Below are 19,382 nucleotides of genomic sequence, written 5' to 3' on the forward strand. Positions count from 1 at the left end.
ATAGAGGTAGGGAGGGGCTAGAGAGGTAGGGAACTGTGGTTATGGACTGCTGTCTCTACTGACAGAGTTTTCTTCACTGGAAAAATATCGGGTTAGGTGTATGGTGTACAATAATAAAGGCATCAAAACTTTTTTAACATGTCATGCCAAACTAACTCTATTTTCATTTTTATCTTTCAGTTTAGGACTTTTTAAATGCTATACATACCAATGCCATTAGCAGTATGCCTTGATTTCAGTAAGGCATTTTACAAAGCATTTCCTGACACCCTTGAAAATATGTGATATTAATGGTAGTGGTGGATTCGCAGTTGGCAGGGCAAGCTTACCCATCAGTGTCCTCAAGGAGGGAGGTGTCCAGTCGTATGCCACGAGGCTCTGTATCTTCTTTAACATTTTAATCAGGGAGTTGGATGAAGAACGTGGAAAACTCATTTTCCAAATGTACAGAATTCACAAAGCTGAGAATAATAATATGAACATAATAGACTTTATATTTATTTTCCTTCCCCTTATAACTTACAAAAGCAACGTACAAAACCTGACGATTTTCATCGCTGAATGTCTAACATCCTGTTAAACATCCCAGTGCACGGGATTTTAAATTTTTGACTGTAGATTTCAATAGCCTTACGTAAATAGGTTACCAATGAGAATTTTGTTTTCCAGCAAAAGTGGGAATGTTAAAACAGCCCAAAAAGTGAAGAGAACAGCAAAGAGCATATAGCTTACAGATAGCCACCCACCCTAAAATCCAGTGAATATTTTTCCAGTCAGGAGGAAGATCATTCTTAAGGGTTAGGGGAAAAAAATAGTCGTATTGGTGACCTCGGTGCTGGGGAGTACTAAGGCAATTGAGTGATAATCAGGCTGATATTAACCATAGAAAGGCCTGTTATTCTACAGTACATAACAGACAATGCCTCTAGAAGGAATCTAGAAAGCATAATTAAAGAGGATGAATTCTTGTGTCAGACACTAAAGACCTGAAGGGATATAGGTAATGACCTCATCATTGCCACCCATGGAAGACAAAGGCTTTGGGAAGAGAGGTGAAAATCTGGGAAGTGATTAACTGGTCACACATATGGAGTCTGAAAATGGAAAGTGTATTTCCCAACTAAGGATGAAATATAGAAACAGTGGGTTCTTGCCCAAGGATGAGAAGAGAAGATAGTAAGCACGCACCTCTTGAGTTCAGATCACAAGGTCAAGAGGAACTACATCACAGAGTCCTAAAATAGCTGGCAGACAGAATTTCTGAGCCACCATCAGTGATCTTTTGAAGAATACAGAGAATGAGAGAAATGGCATAGTACTGGACAGGAGCAAATGTTTCAGTTTTTATTTAAAAAAAAAAGGGAAGATAACGGAATCTAGAAACTAAGCTAGTGAGCCTGCCTTTGATTCCTGGCAAAATTCTAGGTTGTGCTTTAAAGATGTAGTTGGTTAACATCTCAAAAAGGAAGCAGTGATCCCAAGGAAATCAGCAGGGCTTTACCAAGAAGAGGTCATGCCAGATGAGCCTAGTTTTCCTTTTTTAATAGGGTTTTAAACTGGTAGATCAGGGGAATGTTATATCTGTAGCATAACAAGATTGTAGTAAAGCATTTAGCAAAAAAGTCCATTGTTATCCTTGTGGAAAATGTGGGAGATAGGAGAGAGATGGTTATCTAGTTAAATGGATCCCAAATTGGTAGAACGGTTAGACCCCACACAGTCGTCATTAATGACTTGAAGTCAACTTAAAGGAGGGAGAGTGTAGCGCGATTCTGTCGTTGGCCCTGTGCTGATTAATAAGTAAGAGTTTTAGAAATGACTTGGATAAAGGTATAAATGACGTGTTTATCAAATTTACAAATGATAGGACGTAGGTAGAAATAGCTGACACCCTGAGCAACAGAATCAGCATCCAAAGGATGTTAGTAGGCAACAACAATGAATCTAATAAGAAAATTCAGTAGGAATGAATGTCTTACACTTGTATTCAAAAGATCAACTTTTTAAAAAATTTTAATTTATGGAATAAAATAAGCATTTCCAAACATACCACGATAAAAAAAAATGATTGTACATGAAACTGCAAATCCACTGTGCACAACTTGCTCTTCCTTTTTTTTTTTAGGTACTTAATACATGTTTATTATTTGATTGATACTGAGCCTCATCATTTTTCTTTCAATGTTATGTCATGCTTCACATTAATTTTCTGTTGTGCATCCTTACTTCCATCTTCTCTATATCTATTTTCAAATTTAATTTAAAATTATAAATTGGTTGGTGAGATTACTATTGTCCGCTGGATTTCTCAATTGTGAAAAAGACAGCTTCCTTTTTTTTCCCCTTGTGTCAGTTCTTTTTTTTTTATTAATTTATTTTGATTTATCAACAATCACTTCCTTAAGTTTTTGCATTTTAAATTTTCCTCCCCCTCCCTCCCCAAGGTGGTGCACAATCTGATGTAGGCTATACATAGACATTCCTATTAAACATATTTTCACCTTAGTCATGTTGTAAGGAAGAATTAGAACCAATAGAAGGAACCACAAGAAAGAGGAAACAAAACAAAACAGAAGGGAAAAAAAAGAGCAAATAGTGTGCTTCGGTCTGCATTCAAACTCCATAGTTCTTTCTTTAGATGTATATAGCATCATGAGACTTTTGGCGATGTCTTAGATCCATGCATTGCTGAGAAGGGCTAAGTCTATCAAAGTTAGATATGCCCTTTATATTTAATTTGGGTATTTATAATAGACAAAATAACTTGTTCACTTCCAGTCATTCTTAAAACAATGTTGCTATTACTATATACAATGTTCTCTTGGTTCTGCTCATTTCACTTTTCATTATTTCCTGCAAGTCTTTCTATGTTTTTCTAAAATCACTGAGCTCTTCATTTCTTATAGTACGGTAGCATTCCATCGCAATCATATACCACAACTTGTTCAGACCTTTTTCCAATTGATGGGCATCAATTTAAGGAAAAATCCGTTTATACCAATACTTTCAAGTATTTTAATAGAAATTAGTGTTGAATTTTATCAAAAGCTTTTTTCTGCATCTATTGATATAATCATATGATGTTTTCATTTCTACTTCCTCAAAATATTCAGGACTGTGATGATAGAATCTGAAAGATGCTGACTCCACTGTCCCTGGTGACAAAAGGAGTTTAATATAACAATTTCTGCAGATCTTCTCTATTTTTTCTCTTTTTGTTGTCCTTTCAGTTCCATCCTTAAATGCCTTGGGGTTGGCTTTACTTGGTTGTGCCTTTCCCCAAGCTTTCTTTAAGTATATTTTTCCTTCTGTTGTTTTCCCCTGTTTTGCAAGCCAGTACAGTTCACAATCTTCTGTCATCCTCTTTGTAAAGGAGGTTATATTCTAAACTATTTTTGCATTTGGTTGCCATCTCTCTCTGCTTGGGAAGAAAATCAAATGTTTGCTGGCCAAGGTGATTTCTAAGCTCTAGGTTTCCTCATTAAAGCAATTGATTTACATCAATTAAACTTCTATTAAAAATGGTCATAATCCTTGTTGGCTTCCCTTTCTCTATCTATTTCTCATATTTTGGTGTCACCGATTGAAACATCCTTGGACAGTTCACTAGTTCAGGTTGTAGTTGTTGAAATTCCATGCCATATCTTTTCCTTAATGTTGCATAGGAGCTAGAAGAACTGATGCCATCTTAGGCATAATGTCCAGAATGAGCCAGGTGACAGGCATGCTGCATTTTGCCCTAGTCAGAACATATTTAGAGTGTGGTGTTAAATTCTGGGCGGTACCACATTGGAAGGAAACACATCTATAAGCTGGAAATGGAGCAGAGGACAAAGACCAGAATGTGGAAGGTCCCCAATATCATACCACGTGAAGATAAGTCAAAGGAAGTGAATGCTTAGTTTGGAGAAGGGATGACTTCAAGGGGCCCTGCTAAATGTGAGTTTTCATGGGAGAAAAGGATTAGCTTCGTTCTGCTTGCCCTCACAAAGCAGAATAAGGAATAATATGCAGGAGTTTCAGAGAAACAGGTTTAAACTTGATATAAAGAGAAACTTCCTAAAAATTAGAGCTATGTGGTCATGGAAGATATCACCTCCAAAGGTAATGGATCTCCAATCTCATCCCCTGCTCCAGAGGTCTTCAGTCTAGAGCAAGATGACCACCTTTCTGGTATGTTGTAAAGAGGATTCTTGCTCAGGTATGACTTGGGAGTTCCTTCTAACGCTGATTCCCTAAAAATCTATGAAATCAGACTTGATACCTCAGCACTGAGAGCCATCCTTTTACAGGATCGTCTGTGGCCATTTCCAAGAGATATTCTGGATTATTCCTGTTCCCCTTGTTGCTTGATCAAGATCTTTGCCTTCCCCTTCCCACCCCCCCAGCTCTCTATCCACTATATCATATTGCCTCTGATTTGAAAAATAGTTATATAAGTGTATGTGTATGTGTATGTGTGTGTGCGTGTGTGTGTACAAGATGTATGTCTTGTAGAAGATGATGTCTTTGTATCTTTATGTTTTTGCATGTTGATTTGCAAACCCTCTTATAAAAACTCCCCAGGCCCAACCCCCCTTCTCAGCCCACAGCATGCTAACCATTGTCCTATGTAGTTAACGCTCTGATTGCACAAAGACAATGGATTTTTCAATGACGTCTCCATTAATAATTTGTGGTTTCCTGTTTATTGATGCTCAGTTTTCATTTTTTGTGATACCATCCAGTGCCTGTCAGGTTCATTATCTTCAAATTCTCCTATTAAAGGATATCTTCTATATAACCTGTATCAAATTGCTTACCGTCTCAAGGAGGGAGGAAGTAAGAGGAGGAGGAAGAAAATATGTAACTTAAAAAATGTTTTAAATGATGTTAAAATTGTCTTCACATGTAATTGGGGGAAAAAATAAAATATGTAATTTTTGAAATTTCTAAAAAGCCACACATTAACATAAAAAAGAATATGCTCATAACATGAAGGCATGAGGCTTTTGAATCCTTTCTCCTTAATTTCTAAATCCTGAACCAGATTTTTCAGTGTATTTATTGCTGTCTTCCCCACATTCATCTTGAGCATAGAAGTCACCAAATATCAGTAAATTTTGATCATTAGGAGAATTTTCTTGAAGTCTTCATAAAAATTTCTCAACTTTGTCATCCTTTGTGGCAAATGTTGGTACATAAGCTGACATTTTCTTTGTGACAATCCATTTGCTTATCACCCAATCAGCAAGCATTTATTAAGTGCTTACTATGTCGGGAACACTATGTTAAGTCTGGGGATTCAAAGAAAGGCAAAAACAGGTCTGCCCTCAAGGAGTCTGCATTCATATGCTCATATTATGAGCCCTCCAAGGAGAAAAGACCAAGTGCCCCATGAAATGATATTTCTTGTAACCTTCTAGCACAGGATGAAACCATTTCCTCCAACTCTTTCATCTAGAAGAAGTCCTTTCAATAAAGCTGTACCTTTGTTATATCTTCTGGGCTTATTTACAGCGAGAATGTCAACATGGATGCTATTTGCTTCCTGCGAAAGTACGGTCATTCAATTACTTTAAAACATTCTGAGCAATGTTGGCTGAATCCCGATGGCCTTTCCTCAGCCTTCCTCCTCCTTGATTGCTCGGAGTTGTTTGATGCTAATGACCCCTCACTCATCCTGGATGGTCTCTCCTGTCTGGGTTGTTGGGATCTCATTCTCTCTTAGTTCTCCTCCCTGTCTGAACACGCCTTTGCTGAATCACCATCCATGACTATACCCCATGGGTCTGACCAAGGCCCTCTCCTCAGTTCCCATGGATGAGATTCTCATCTTTGTGCAGATGGCTCCCCAATCTACATATCCAGATCTTATCTCACTGGACACCAGTCACGCATCATGGGATTATAGACACAGAGATGGAAGGGACCAAAGTCCGTCGAATCCAAACCTCTCATTTTACAGACAAGGAAACTGAGACCTAGAGCAGTTTAAGGTTTATCCAAGGTCACATGGGAAGTAAGCATTACAGGTAGGAATTGGGCTCACCTGCTCCATTTCTAGGACCCGGCACCGTCTTCCTTCCCACTAACTTGTGGCTATTCACACAAGCATCCCAGATTCAACGCATCCAAACACGATTCAGTGTCTTTCCCCATGACCCACCCCTCTTCTGAATTCCCTTCTGTTGGTGCAGGATGCCACCATCTTTCCAGGCACATAGATCTACAGCTCCTGAAACGTCATCAATTCTTCCCCTTTCCCCTTCCCTCTCTCCACACTGCCAATGAGCACGGCGTAGTGAACAGAACAGTAACATATGTGAAGCCTAGAAAGGTGGGCTAGAGGCTGATTGTGGAGGGCCTTAAGAGCCAAGCTGTGGAGGTTGAATTTTATGCTGAGGCAAAAGGGAGCCACCAGAGGGTCTTAAGCTGAGAGAATGGCAGGGAAGAGAGGGGTATGAGAGGCTGGTCACACTTGGGCTTTATGAAAATTATTGAAGTCTCAATCTATATGTGACCCGCACACGCTCCCAATTAGTCCCCACTCCCCAATGTCCACTATAGCAACATGGGGATATTCATAAGTGTTTGTAGTAAGCAAATACCCCACTAAGCCAAAGACTTGCTTTCCACCAATCTCATTTGAATTCCTTTACATTCTTGTGTTTTGCATTGGAATTCCTTTCAGGAAAGGCCTGATTCTTTGATTTGTTCAGACCATGACCCATGGAAAAATACCCTGGCCTCCCAAAATGGTACCAGTGAGAGGTATTAATACTCTTCATTTGAAAGCTTCGTTACCTCCCACTCTGCTGTATTCCTGTAGAGAAATACCTTCCTGTAGGCAGAGTTAGAGTTGCTTTAAATATGATTCATTCCCCACCCAAACACGCATACCCATATCCCTTAGTTGGAGAAGGAAGGTTGGATTTAGAGCCCTGGGCCCTGGGTTCAAATCCTTGTTCTGCCTCATTATACCCCTGTGATCCTGGGCAAGTCACTAAAACTCTCTGGGCCTCAGTTTCTGTATCTGTAAAACAAAAGTATTGGACAAGCTCACCCTTCCAGTGCTATAGGCTACATAGCACTGCAGACTCTTCCTGTGGTGTGCACTTATATTCTAATTTATGTCGTGTTTTTCTCTGGATATGTCACCCCTGCCCACTAGATTATAAACTCATGGAAAGTAGGGAACATACCTTATTTATCTTTGTTGTCTCCCCCAGCACTTTGTGCATTGTACGTAGGAAATCATATATAGATATATGTGTACGTATAATTGAATAAGTGATGGTTTTGGTGAGGGTGCATGACATCAACAGATTTCTCCTTTCCCTCACTCAGATCACCCTTAAATCGAGAGCAGGGATTTCTCATCTAACCTGCTTGAGTCAGAGGCTGGAGTCATTGGACAACCTTTACTCCTGGCTCTTTACCCAAGATTTGGTTAGAGGTTCCAGATGGTAGGGATTCAGAAGAGCCTTTTCCTCTACAGCCTGCCAGCTGGGCCTGAAACCATTCCCAAGGCCCAACCCACTCTGTGGTCTTGCTCCTCCACAGAGGTATTGACTTTTCTCATCTGTCTCCTCCCAGGGAAAAAGCATGATTACGAAAGCCTGGGGTGGCCAAGCCCTGACGAATGTGTAAAGCTCCGTCGGGTGGAACTCACCACTGTGGCTAGCACCTGGCTCGCTGTCTCGGCCAAAAACATTGAGTAAGTGTCACACTGTGACCACTGTCACATTCGGCTCTTCTATCCAGTTGGCCTCAGGGATGGCTGTCCTCACTGGGGGTCACCAGAAGATCTGCTGCTTCTGCGATTACTGGCCCAGGGATACCCAGGCACAGATGAACCCAGCCAAGATGCTGCCCCAGAAATCTACTTTGGTCTCCAGCGTGTGATGCTAAGCCCTTTCTCTCGTAATCCCTCCCAGACTGACCTGAAGTAATAGAAACACTTCCTTGAATCTCACTGAAGGTCAGATCCTGCCTTGTAGGAAGCACAGAGCTAGGCATTTTTTGCTGACTTGAACAGCAAATACTGTTCCAAAAACTCATGCTCACTGATCTACAAAATGGACTTCATTGTATTAGCGCTTAGTACACTGTTCCTAAAGCTAGGAATGTGTCTCTTCATTAATCTGACTGTGTGCAACCACTCTGCTACGCATGGGGAATACCACTAGACAAGCATTCATTAAGCACCTACTGTGTGCCAGCTGCCGTGCTAAGTACTGGGATTACAAAGGAAAACAAAAAACCATTGCCTGCCCTCAAGCAGCTTGCATTCAACAATGGACACATATACATAAATAGTCATGTATAAGATACACACAGTATGGATACAAGGGAGTCTTGGGGGAGGGCACCAGCAGGTCGGGAAACTAGGAAGTCTTGAAGGAAACAAGGGAATCTAGAAGGGGAAGGTGAGGAGGAAATACATTTGAAGTTTTCTTGGCAGAGATACTGAAGTGGTTTGCCATTTCCTTTTCTGGCTCATTTATAGATGAGGAAACTGAGGCAAACAATGTTAAGTGACTTGCCCAGGGTCACACAGAGAGTAAGTGTCTGAGTCCAGATTTGAACTCGGGAAGATGAGTCTTCCTGACTTCAGGCTCTGCATTCTATACACTATGGCAGCACCCGGCCACCCCTTCTGGTTATGTGACCTGAGGGCAAAAGGATTCCTTCCTTACCTCTTGGTGCCTAGGTCCTTTGAGGCAGACTCTGGGTTGTGACTGAGGGAGAAGGCATCCCCTTGTAATGATCTTCCATTCACCAACTCCCCTGTATGGAGGGAAGGAGTGGAAGGAAACGGAACTCATGGAAGACTCCAGCACCTCATACAGCATGAAAATAAAATTGCGAGTCATCACCAAAGCTGAGAACTCCCCAGCTGCTTCAGTTTTCCTCCTGACCTATTCTTGGTGAACCCCTCGCTTCCCTCGAAACACGTGGAGCCTTTCCCAGTTCCCGGGCTGCTGGTGCTTTTCCCCTAAGGACCTCTCAGCTACTCTGTTTGTGTCTCACACATTCCTTTGTATGTGTTGTCCGCCAGGCCAGCCCCAGTAGAATGTCAGCTCCTTTTGGACTTGGTGTCCCCAGTTTTAGCACAGAACCTGGTACACAGTGGGGGTTTAATCAACGCTTGTTGATTGATTGACTGACTGACTGACTGATGGTGCATGCCACCTTCCCTGTAAGGCTCACCTGCTTTGGTTTTCCACATTTTAGCATCACAGAGCACATAGACTTTGCTACGCAGCTGCAGGAGCCAGCCATGGAGCCCCTCTGCAATAGCAACCTCCCCGCCAGCATGCACACCTTGGACCACCTGCATGGAGTGGCCAACCGAGCTAGCCTGCACTACACGGGCGAGAGCCAGCTAAAAGAGGTGAGCAGCTTGGCACTGGGGGGGATGACGGGCTTGGACGAAGGGTCCAGAGAGCCTTCAGCCTTCCCCGCCTGAGAATGCAGGGGGGCGAGGGCCAGCTTATAAAATTATGTCCTCTTGTCTAATACCTGCCCTATTTCAGGCCCAGCCTGTCTCTGTGAACATAGACTCCTTTACATGGCTGGGCAAGAGGGCGGGGAGACCAAGGTGGGTAAGACCTAACCTGTCCATTGGCCAAGGAGGTTTTGAAAAAATGGCGGTGGTGGTGAGCTCTCTTTGGGCATTTTTGGTCAAATGGAGCCATGGTAATCTAGTCTTACCCAGGACACTTTAACAAGTAAGACCATGGGAGAATTGGTCTGAGTGAATGAATGAATGAATGAATGAGTGAATGATATAAGTATTTATGGTATGACAAGCCCTGTGCTAAGTCCTGAGGGCACAAATAAAAAAGTAAGTCCTGGCTCCCAAGGAGCTCACATTCTAATGGGGCTCCCACAACTGGGCCATTTCATTGGTCACACAGCTACTAAGTAGCAGAGCCAAGATTTGAATCCAAATCCCTTGGACCCCAACCTCTGAGCTGTACCACAGTGTTTCTCCCTGCCAAAGTCACGGGGCTTTTGCTTCCCTTTCCCATTTTCATTCCTCTAACCCACCATCTCTCTCTCTCTCTGCCCATTCCAGGTGCTACAGAATCTTGGCAAAGACAAGTACCCCCAACAGTCATTTGAACAAATTGGCACTCGGATTGCCAAAGTTTTGGAAAAGGTAGGTTACCCAGCCAGGAAGCTGGGAGCATATCCCATGGCTGCTGACGCCCCCCCACCGGAAAACAGCCACTAAAGGATCTCTGGGCCGAAAGGGTGGCACCAATTAACTCAACTCAGAATTTAAAAATTTATTCTCTCTTGCGTCTCTGAGACCTTGGATTGTGACTCCTCCCTGAGCAGTTTTTTCTTTTTCCCTGAATGGGCACTTGCTATGGGAGGGCTGTGGTTCTTAACCCAGAATCTGTGAACTTGTTGGGGGGTTTTAAAATAAATAAATAAATATATATATATATATATTGACAACTGTTTCAACTTACTTAGCTGTTTGTAATTGTACATATTTCATATTATGCATTTAAAAACATTATTCTGAGGAGAGGTCCATAGACTTCACCAAAAGCATCCATGACACACACAAAAGATGAAGAACCCCTGGCCTAGGGATAGTTCATACTTTGAGGAGGTTAGGAGACCGTCCTTACCCAAGGATCCTGCATGGATATTTTGTGTTAGGCAGGTAGGAAAGACGCACTTTAAAATCTCTTGTTTTCTTTTTGAAATCTTTAATCTCACCAATCGAGAAGAGACTGGAAGGTTCCAGGTTCTCACCGGACCCCGGCACGCTTATCACTGCAGGAAGATAAGGATCTGTGTCCTGGATCCTCCTAATAAGACCCCACGCATATTGTGCTCCCTATAAAATGGAGAGCTTGGGTGTACTTTGTCAATGAAGTGTGTTTTCCAGGAGTCACCTTCTGCCAACCATTCCCTTTCAGAACCAGACCTCCTGGGTCCTCTCCAGCATGGCAGCCCTGTACTGGCGAGTGAAAGGACAGGGGAAGAAGGCCATCGATTGTCTGAGGCAGGCTCTCCATTATGCCCCACACCATATGAAAGTGAGTACAGAATATTCTGAAAAGGGCCAAGCCAATTTGGGCAACTTTCCATCTCCCGGTTCTTAAGGTCACCCAGTGTGTGCATATATGTGCGTGTGTGTGTGTGTGTGTGTGTGTGTGTGTGTGTGTGTGTGTGTGTTGGTTTTTCACTTTGTTTGGAATTTCTCTTGTTTTGGTGGGGAGAGGGGAAGATGGTGTTTCTACTTTCCAGGCCTGTGATTTCACCTATAGGAGGAACTCCCTATGTGTAAAATTCCCTCCGCCAATGCAGGGGAATAGAGTAATAATGGCTTTGGAATCAGAAGAGCCAGGTTCAAATCTCACCTTTCTTCCTTTCTTCCTGACACTACTTTGGGCAAGTCATTTACCTTCCTCGTACCTCAGGGGACTGGACTAGATGGCCTCTGACCCCTATGAACTTAGCATTTAGACCTCCTTTAGACCTTTAGCCTCTCTTCTGCCTTCCCTGCACCTCAGGAAATTGACAAGAGCTCCTCCGTGAAAAATGAGCTATTAACTTTTGATACATTCCGAGTAGCCAGACAGCTGGTGAATACTCAGTGGTGGGTGGCCTTTCGCCCCTCCACTCTAGGAAGCCACTCTGGTTTTCCTCCTTTCCCCAGCCCATAAAGACCTATCATCACCCAACGTACATACCCCAGAGCTGGTCCTGAAGTGGACCCGCTTCCATTGGTTAAGATAAAGTGGATGAGAGCAAGGTTCTCTTTATTCTTCACTCGATGATATCACCGTAGCCAGACAAACAATGCCTACCATGATGAAGGAAATAAGCCAATTCACTGTCTGTGATCAGTAGCCCTCTTCTGCCTTTTTCTCTACGTGTCCTTCAGAGTAGCACATTGGACTTGGAGATATGTGCAGCTTGTGGTACCTGGAGACACCTCCAACACCGACATCGTCAAGGACTAGCTCAGGTTGAAAGTGGTAACCCTGTCATCCTCCCATTCCTCACTTCTTTCCTCTCTCTGCCCAGGATGTGCCCCTGATCAGCTTGGCCAACATCTTGCATAATGCCAGGCTTTGGCAGGATGCCATCGTGGTTGCCACCATGGCCGTGGAGATTGCGCCTCACTTTGTAGTGAACCATTTTACCCTCGCCAACGTCTACGTGGCCATGGTGAGTAGGGAACTTGCCTAACCCATCTCCAGCAGCCCATCTCTTTGGATCCAAAGATTGCTTCGCTTCCTTCTGTCCCTCTTGGTCAAGTGAAGGGGTGCAGCTAGGTCACCTGAGAGGTCCCTTCCAGCTCCAATGTATCATTCCCAGGACTAGTGAGAGGTCACGGTCCTTGCCCTTCCTCTAAGCTGCCAGGATTGAAGCAGGGAGCAAAAAGCGTGTTGCTGGGTTGTAGAAGGTGGATGGGCAGAGGAGCGCTTAAAATTTCAAACATAGCTTAGAAGAAAAACCAGCATTTTCTAAATTCACAAGCATAATTAAGATTCCCAATGAAACAGCTCATCTAAGAACCCACAGGCTTCCAATTTGCTTTGCAGCTGAGAATGCAAGGCACAGTGGGCGCTAACACTTGATGGCTAGGATTCCAGGCCACACAAGGCCAATGCCTAGGACTGTGACCCCACCATTCCTTGGAGGTTCTGTAATTGAAAAGTAGTGTCTCCAGCTTCACTTCCTCCAATGATGGCATCTGCCACACTTTTCCTGTCTGGTGTGGGAGCAGGGGCCATCATTTCTGAGGTGATGTGATATCCTGGCAGTAGAAACTGCCTCTTTCCTCCCAAACCTCAGAGGTTGAGTACATTTCAATTACCCTGACAGGACACTGAAGGGGGATTGCTGCCACTAGCCACGTGGACCTTTGAGACGTGGCAGGGGGTGGGATGTTTTTATTTCTCACATTTGGTCATCTGTCCCCCACAGGAGGAGTTTGAAAAGGCCATGATGTGGTATGAGTCAACACTAAAACTGCAGCCTGAATTTGCACCCGCCAAGAATCGAATCCGGACCATCCAGTGTCATTTACTTATGAAAAAAGAGCGACGTTCTCCTTAATCTTCCTCTTTCCTCTCCTCCTCCTCTCTCTCTCTCTCTCTCTCTCTCTCTCTCTCTCTCTCTCTCTCTCTCTCTCTCTCTCTCTCTCTCTCTCTCTCTCTCTCTCTCTCTCTCTCTTCTTCATGCTCTTCTTTTTTTAAAGAAAGAAACCAATCATTGTCCAGCATCTACTCTTACTGAGGTGTGTGATGATAAGCTGGGGGATCAAGACAGGGGGTTTGGTTTGGTCTTTTGATTCCTTTCCCCACTCCCACCCCCTCGCCTCCCTGCCTTCCTCTCAGAAAGAAGAATCTTTGGAAACGGTTGTTCCAAACAGAAAATGTAGCTAAAGAAAACTCTGTAAATAACCGAGCTGAGAAACTTCCGGAGATGTCACATCCCTAAACACCTTTTGGGTTTTCTCAGTGGTCCAACCAGCTTCCCCCTTATGGAGGGCGGTAGGACAGTCCTGACAATTATCTGCTTCCCAATGTAGCATCTGTTGGTGGAAATGCAAAAACCCATCCCTATACCAGATAATAAGAAGCCATGTCCAGCTGTCCATCCATTGGAAATTCATGCTTTTACCCAGTCTTGTCCAATTCATGCTGCTGTGTTACAAGCCCAGAGGTAGTTTGCGGGGGGGGGCCAGGGGGGCGGAAGTGATTTAAAAAACAAAATCTTGAAAAGAAAAAAAAAACCTTAGGAACATCCAGCCTTTTGTAATGTTATTTATGTTGGGGGGTGGGGTGGGAGGGAGGGACTGAGACAAGGAAAATCAGCGATGTACAACATCTAAACCATTTGTATTTTGATCACAAAACACAGGGAAGCCAATAAGTTGAAATCTTACATAGGAGGTGTTTATACGTATGTGTGTAAATATACACATATGTATGTACATATATACATAGAGATGTATATCTACAACTATGTATATATGTATGCATATGTGTATATTTGCAGACCTGAGTCTCTGTTTTACTGATTTTTTTGTTCACTGTATTACCCATCTTGGAAAAGGGTACAAGTGTACACTCCCTCTCTCTGAGGCCTTCTGACTTAATGCTACTCCAGGTGAGCTGCCTAGACCTGTTCAAATCTAAATCAAGCTTTTCCCTTTGGTCCGGAGAGGACCAGAGCCTCCGGACCATGTGAAATCTACAAGGGCACATACTGAGAACAAAAATAAAAGCTGTTTATGAGCAAAATACAGGCCGTGTCCCTTGGTGGTGGTGTTTTGTTTTGTTTCTTTTCCTTAACCCCAGATTAATTGGGTATGTACCAGCCCCTGCTTTAACTCTGAACTGGACCCACAAGACCTAAAACGTCTCTTTCCTTCTTGTCCACAACCAGAAAGTGAGGGCCAGATCAGACAGTGATGCAGTTCCATAGTCGACAGACTCATCGTCATGACATAGTTAGCTGGTAAAGATTCCCCTTTCCTTTCCTCAGCTCCCAATCAGCAGGTATGGAGGGTTTTTACACGTAGTTAACATTCACACCAAAGGGTCATATTAAGTCACAAAAGAAAGCCCTTCCTGTCTCAGTTCTCTCTCTTCACTGTTCCCCATATGCCATTGTGTATTGGGCACTGACCAGCAGGGCCTTTGGTGACACCTCAGGAAAGGTTAGCACTCGTTGGATTCTCCCTTGAGGATGAAGATCCCAATAAACCCTGAGGTTCTGGGAAGACTTCTACCAGACCCCAGTCAGCTGGAAGTCTAGAGCTCCCTCTTACTTAAGGTATGCATGAGGTCATGTCCTTGGGTTCTCCCTCTCCTAGGCAACAATCCCACTACTTAGCAGGCAACCTTCTTTCTGGAGTTCCTGCAGCCTGTCTCGTGTTGAGTCTGGATTCCACTTGGCCTGTCCTTGGTCAAGGGGCATTCCCTGCAGTAGGCTCACACATGAGGTCTTTGTAGATTATTGGGGAGTGTCAGAGTGAGTGTAGATTTTGAGGAGCTGAGTATACACTCCCTCCTCTACATGGCCCGAGTTAAGGTTCTCCACCTCTCACCTAGACTACTGCTTTAGCCTTTTTAAAAATTAAATTGTATTTTTTCAGTCAATGAAAATCTGCCTTCTTTCCCTCCTACCTTCCTCCCCTTCCCACATTGAGAAAAGAAAGAAACTTTTTAAAGTATGTTACAAATATGTACATATTCCTTCACTGGCCACATCTGAAAGAAATGTCTCCATCTGCTCTCTTGAGCCCATTACCTCTCTGTGAGAAGGTGGGTGGCATATTTCATCTGGAATCATGGTTGGTCATGCAACAGAGCCTTCTAACTGCTTTCCCTGTCTCAAGTCTCCCCCCCATTCCATCCATCCTTACTCCACTATCAAAGTCAGCCCCCCTTCTGAGGGAACTCTTGCCTCCAGGACCAAATATAACCTCAGCCTGGATGTAAAATTGTACACAACATCTACCCTCCCGTCTTGAACTCTGGTGCTCTTCTCAGATTTCCTCCCCTTCAGACACTGGCCCAGCTACACAGGGCTTCTTGCAGTCCTTCTGACGCGATGCTCCATCTCCTGTTGTCACGAGTTTGTGCTGGCTGCCCCTGGTGAGGAGACTTTCCCTCCACTTCTCAGTTTACCTCGACTCAGCTCAAATCCTGCCTTCAGCAATAGCCCTCTCTCAGTCCTTCTACCTCTTTTAACACCTTCCCTCAGATTATTCTCCCTCTACCCTGGCCAGAATATAGCAGGTGTACCCGTGGATAGTGCAGTACCTGGCACATAATAGGTGCTTAAGAAATGTTTGTTGATTGACTGACTGATGAGGGAAGGAGAATAATGGGCAATGAGTGTAGAAAGTGGCTGGAGTCAGATTTTTAAGGGGAGCGCTCTGTTAGGAATTTTTCCCTGACAAGCTTAAATGTGCCTCTGTGACTTCCAAACCCATTGCTCCTAAATCCTCTCTGTCATCCCAAAGAGAACAAGTGGAACCCCCTCTTCCGCAGCTAGCTGCTAAAGTCAGTGGAGAGAACACTGGATCTGCAGTCGGGAAAACCTGAGTACAAATCTTCTCTCAGCTACTTAGTAATTCTGTGACCTTAGACCCTGAATTCCAAATGCTGACTCTTCCTGGGGAACCCTGTGTTTTGAATAGACAGCCCTAATAGTCCTCTCTCTGAGTTTGGCCAGAGACAGTGTGGTGTAGTGCAAAGAGAGAGGGCGATTCGCATCTCTGCTCTGATACCAAGTGTCTGGGCAAGACCCCTCCTCTCTGAGCCTTGGTGTCCTCTGCAAAATGGCGGTAATTACACATGCACCACCTACATCATGGCTTTGCAGGGAGGAAAGGGCTATGCTAAGCACAATTTCAATATGAGCTGGGTTTTTTTTTTCCTGCCTTAAGTCATAAACGAGAACTTTTATAGTGGTATTGGTTTTCAGAAGACCAAGGCCTTTAATTGTCAACTACTCAAAAAACATTGATGCCAAACACCCTTCCTTATACAACCTGAAAGTACCCAGGAAGATGTCCCTGGACTCTGAAAGAAGGCTGAGACCCAGTTCTGGTAGTAGAGGCCCCCCTCAAAAAAAATCCAAACCAAGGCATCGGCAAGATTGCTGAGCTCTACCCTATTGTGAAGGGCCTGGGGTTTTGTGGGTGGGCCTCTTTTGTATCCCTGATACTTGAGCCCCTGTACATAGAGAGGGGATGGTTTGAGACAGCAGACATCATCAGAATGGTGTGGGTGGCGCCGGGTAGAACAGGCCCTGGCACATTTTGCAGGGAGAGGCCCATTGCTTTTCAAATCCTGCAGGTGGCATCTGGACCTAAGGATGAGCATTCGTGGGCTGAGCCCGGGCAGCCCAGGTGTTGATGCCTCTGTTCTGACAAGAACCACCAGTGTCCTTGAGGAGCAAAGATGAAGAAACAAGGTGCATTGGGGGAAGGAAGCTGGCAAATGACAAATAGGGAAACTGACAGGTCAAAGGGAAGGTTGCCCCTGGACTTCCCAACCTACCCCCCCATCCCTTGCCCTCACCCTGCCTCACAAATCCCTCTTGCTCCTTGGGTTCCCTACATCACCCATCCTCTTGAGAAAGAGGCCTTTCTCCCTGCAACTGAAAAAGACTTGGCATTTAAGGCTCAAAATTATACAATCATAGATCAAGAGTCTGAGGGAGCCTCAAAGACCATCTACTCCACACACACTCATTTTTACAGGTGAGGAAACTGAGGCCCAGGGAGTTTCTGTGACTTGCTTCAGGTCACAAAGATAGTAAACAGGCCAGATTTGAGCCCACATCCTCTGACTCCAGTGTTCTCTCCACTGTATGACCCTGCCTGCTAAGAACGTAAGTGAATTGCCCAGGGTCACCCAGAGTATATGTCAGACCAAGGAGGGCATGTTCCTGGAGGTAGAGCACGTGCAGAACTCTGTCTCCCCTGAGGGCAGCTGAGCATTCTCCCTGTAGCATATGTGCAAACCTGCACTTTATGGAATTTGGAAGAAGGGAGAACAATCTTCTCATCCTTGAAAACCCAACCTAGTAACCCCAAGATCACAGATTTAGAGCTAGGAGGGACTTAAGAAGCCATAAAGTCCACCTCCATGCCTCATTTTGCAAATGAGGGTGATGAATCCCAGAGAAGTTAAGTAGTTGGCCTAGGATCACAGAGGGAGTGAGTAGTGAGTACTCTATCCTCATTCTCTCCAAGGAAGGCTAGCCAAGGAAGGGGTCATGGGATACTCTTGAGGAACTGGGTTGTTTCTTCCCTAATGCCCCTGGCTCGAGCCCCACTTCAGCCTTTCCACCCCTCCACACACACACACACACACACACACACACACACACACACACACACACACACACTGTTCACCACTGGCCAACTAACTTTTACAAAGAGATATTTACTTTAAAGATACAGCAAAAATAGAAATACAAATACTCCCTTCCCCACCATCTGGGGGACACACTCTCTCCTACACCATCTAGATCTGTGGGGAGAATAAGCTCAGACTTAACACAGTTTCTGCATAATGTTGGTTCAGGTTCAAATGCTCCACCTCAGCCATATTAGACCTTGACTTAGCTATCACTGGGCCAGGAGCCCAAGCTTATTGGGCTGAATGCAAAACATGGTGAAGTCTCAACTATTGGACTGTGGACCTCTCTCCTGTCCTTTCAAAACACAATTTCCTCCACCTAAAATGAAAACAAATACAAAAGAAAAGAAACAAGCCCTATATTCATGGGGCCACGTATTGGCTTCAGGAGGAGGAAGCACAAGACCTTTCTCCTTACAGCACTGTTGGCTTGGCAGAGGTCACAGGAAGGATCCAGACCCAAAAACGAAGACAAACATGTGCCCGTGCTTCTGACTCCACAACTACAGTCCATTAAAGACAGTGTTCTTCACCATGTGGTAAATGAACTGCAACCAGTTCCAGAACATCTGTCTACACTTGTGCTCAAGTTTCTCCAAGGTTATACATCACCACCAGGCTCCCTAATCTCTTATACCTAAGAAATTCTATCAGTGGCTTTCTGCTCATGCTTATAAAGACTGGTCTCAGTGGCTTAGACAGGATTTGAACTCAGATCTTCCTAACTCCAAATCTAGCACTCTGTCCCCTATGTCACCTAGGTACTTTAATTCAGATTGCAATTTAAAGTCTTAGTTTCCTAGGATACATAGGCAACTAAGATGGCACAGTGGATAGCATGCAGCTCTAGAGTTAGGAAGACTCATCTTTCTGAGTTCAAATTTGATCTCATTTCATCTCAAATCATGTCAATGATTTGACATTTACTAGCTGTGTGACCCTGGGCAAGTCACTTAACCCTGTTTGCCTCAGTTTCCTCATCTATAAAAATGAGCTGGAGAAGGAAATGGCAAACTACTCCAGTATCTTAGCCAAGAAAACCCCAAATGGGGTCATGAAGAGTCAGACATGAATGAAAATGACTGAAAAACAACAAAATCCGTAGCCAGTATATATCAGGGGTGACTGAGCCCAAGTCCTCCCAATTTTAAGACCAGCTGAAGAAATGGTGCCATTGCCACAATAAACATCTGGCCTTTCAAGTTGAGGACTTGAAAGGGAAATCTCACTCAAAAGGTTTGAGTTTATTTACAAATTCAGTCTGTCTCCTTACCTAGACTCTAAGCCCTACTAAGGCAGGGACCTTGTTTAGCCTAAAGATCTTAAAGAACTACGGGGACCTCCAGAAATGTCGTCCAGTATTTGAAGTGGCAAAGGTATTAGCTTTGTTCTCTTTGGCCCCAGGGGGAATAACTAAAAAGAAATACGAGTGCAAAGCACAAAGGGGCAAGCTTGGGCTTCATGACTTCCTAA

At 44.0% G+C, this 19,382-nt stretch overlaps 1 protein-coding gene across 1 annotated transcript in view; it reads left to right on the top strand.

The window, feature by feature from the left end:
* The window catches only part of TTC17 (tetratricopeptide repeat domain 17), a 115,808-nt gene extending 102,102 nt beyond the window's left edge, over positions 1–13,706 (top strand). The window contains 6 exon segments of the mRNA XM_021009706.2: positions 7,579–7,699; positions 9,220–9,379; positions 10,067–10,150; positions 10,929–11,048; positions 12,043–12,186; positions 12,949–13,706. Of these exon segments, the coding sequence (XP_020865365.1) occupies positions 7,579–7,699; positions 9,220–9,379; positions 10,067–10,150; positions 10,929–11,048; positions 12,043–12,186; positions 12,949–13,080 (761 nt within the window). The 3' untranslated portion in view covers positions 13,081–13,706.
* The last annotated feature ends 5,676 nt before the right edge of the window (positions 13,707–19,382 follow it).

This window comes from Phascolarctos cinereus, unplaced genomic scaffold, assembly GCF_003287225.1.
Source record: "Phascolarctos cinereus isolate Bilbo 61053 unplaced genomic scaffold, phaCin_HiC Scaffold_9;HRSCAF=440, whole genome shotgun sequence".
NCBI classification, from domain to species: Eukaryota; Metazoa; Chordata; class Mammalia; order Diprotodontia; family Phascolarctidae; genus Phascolarctos; species Phascolarctos cinereus.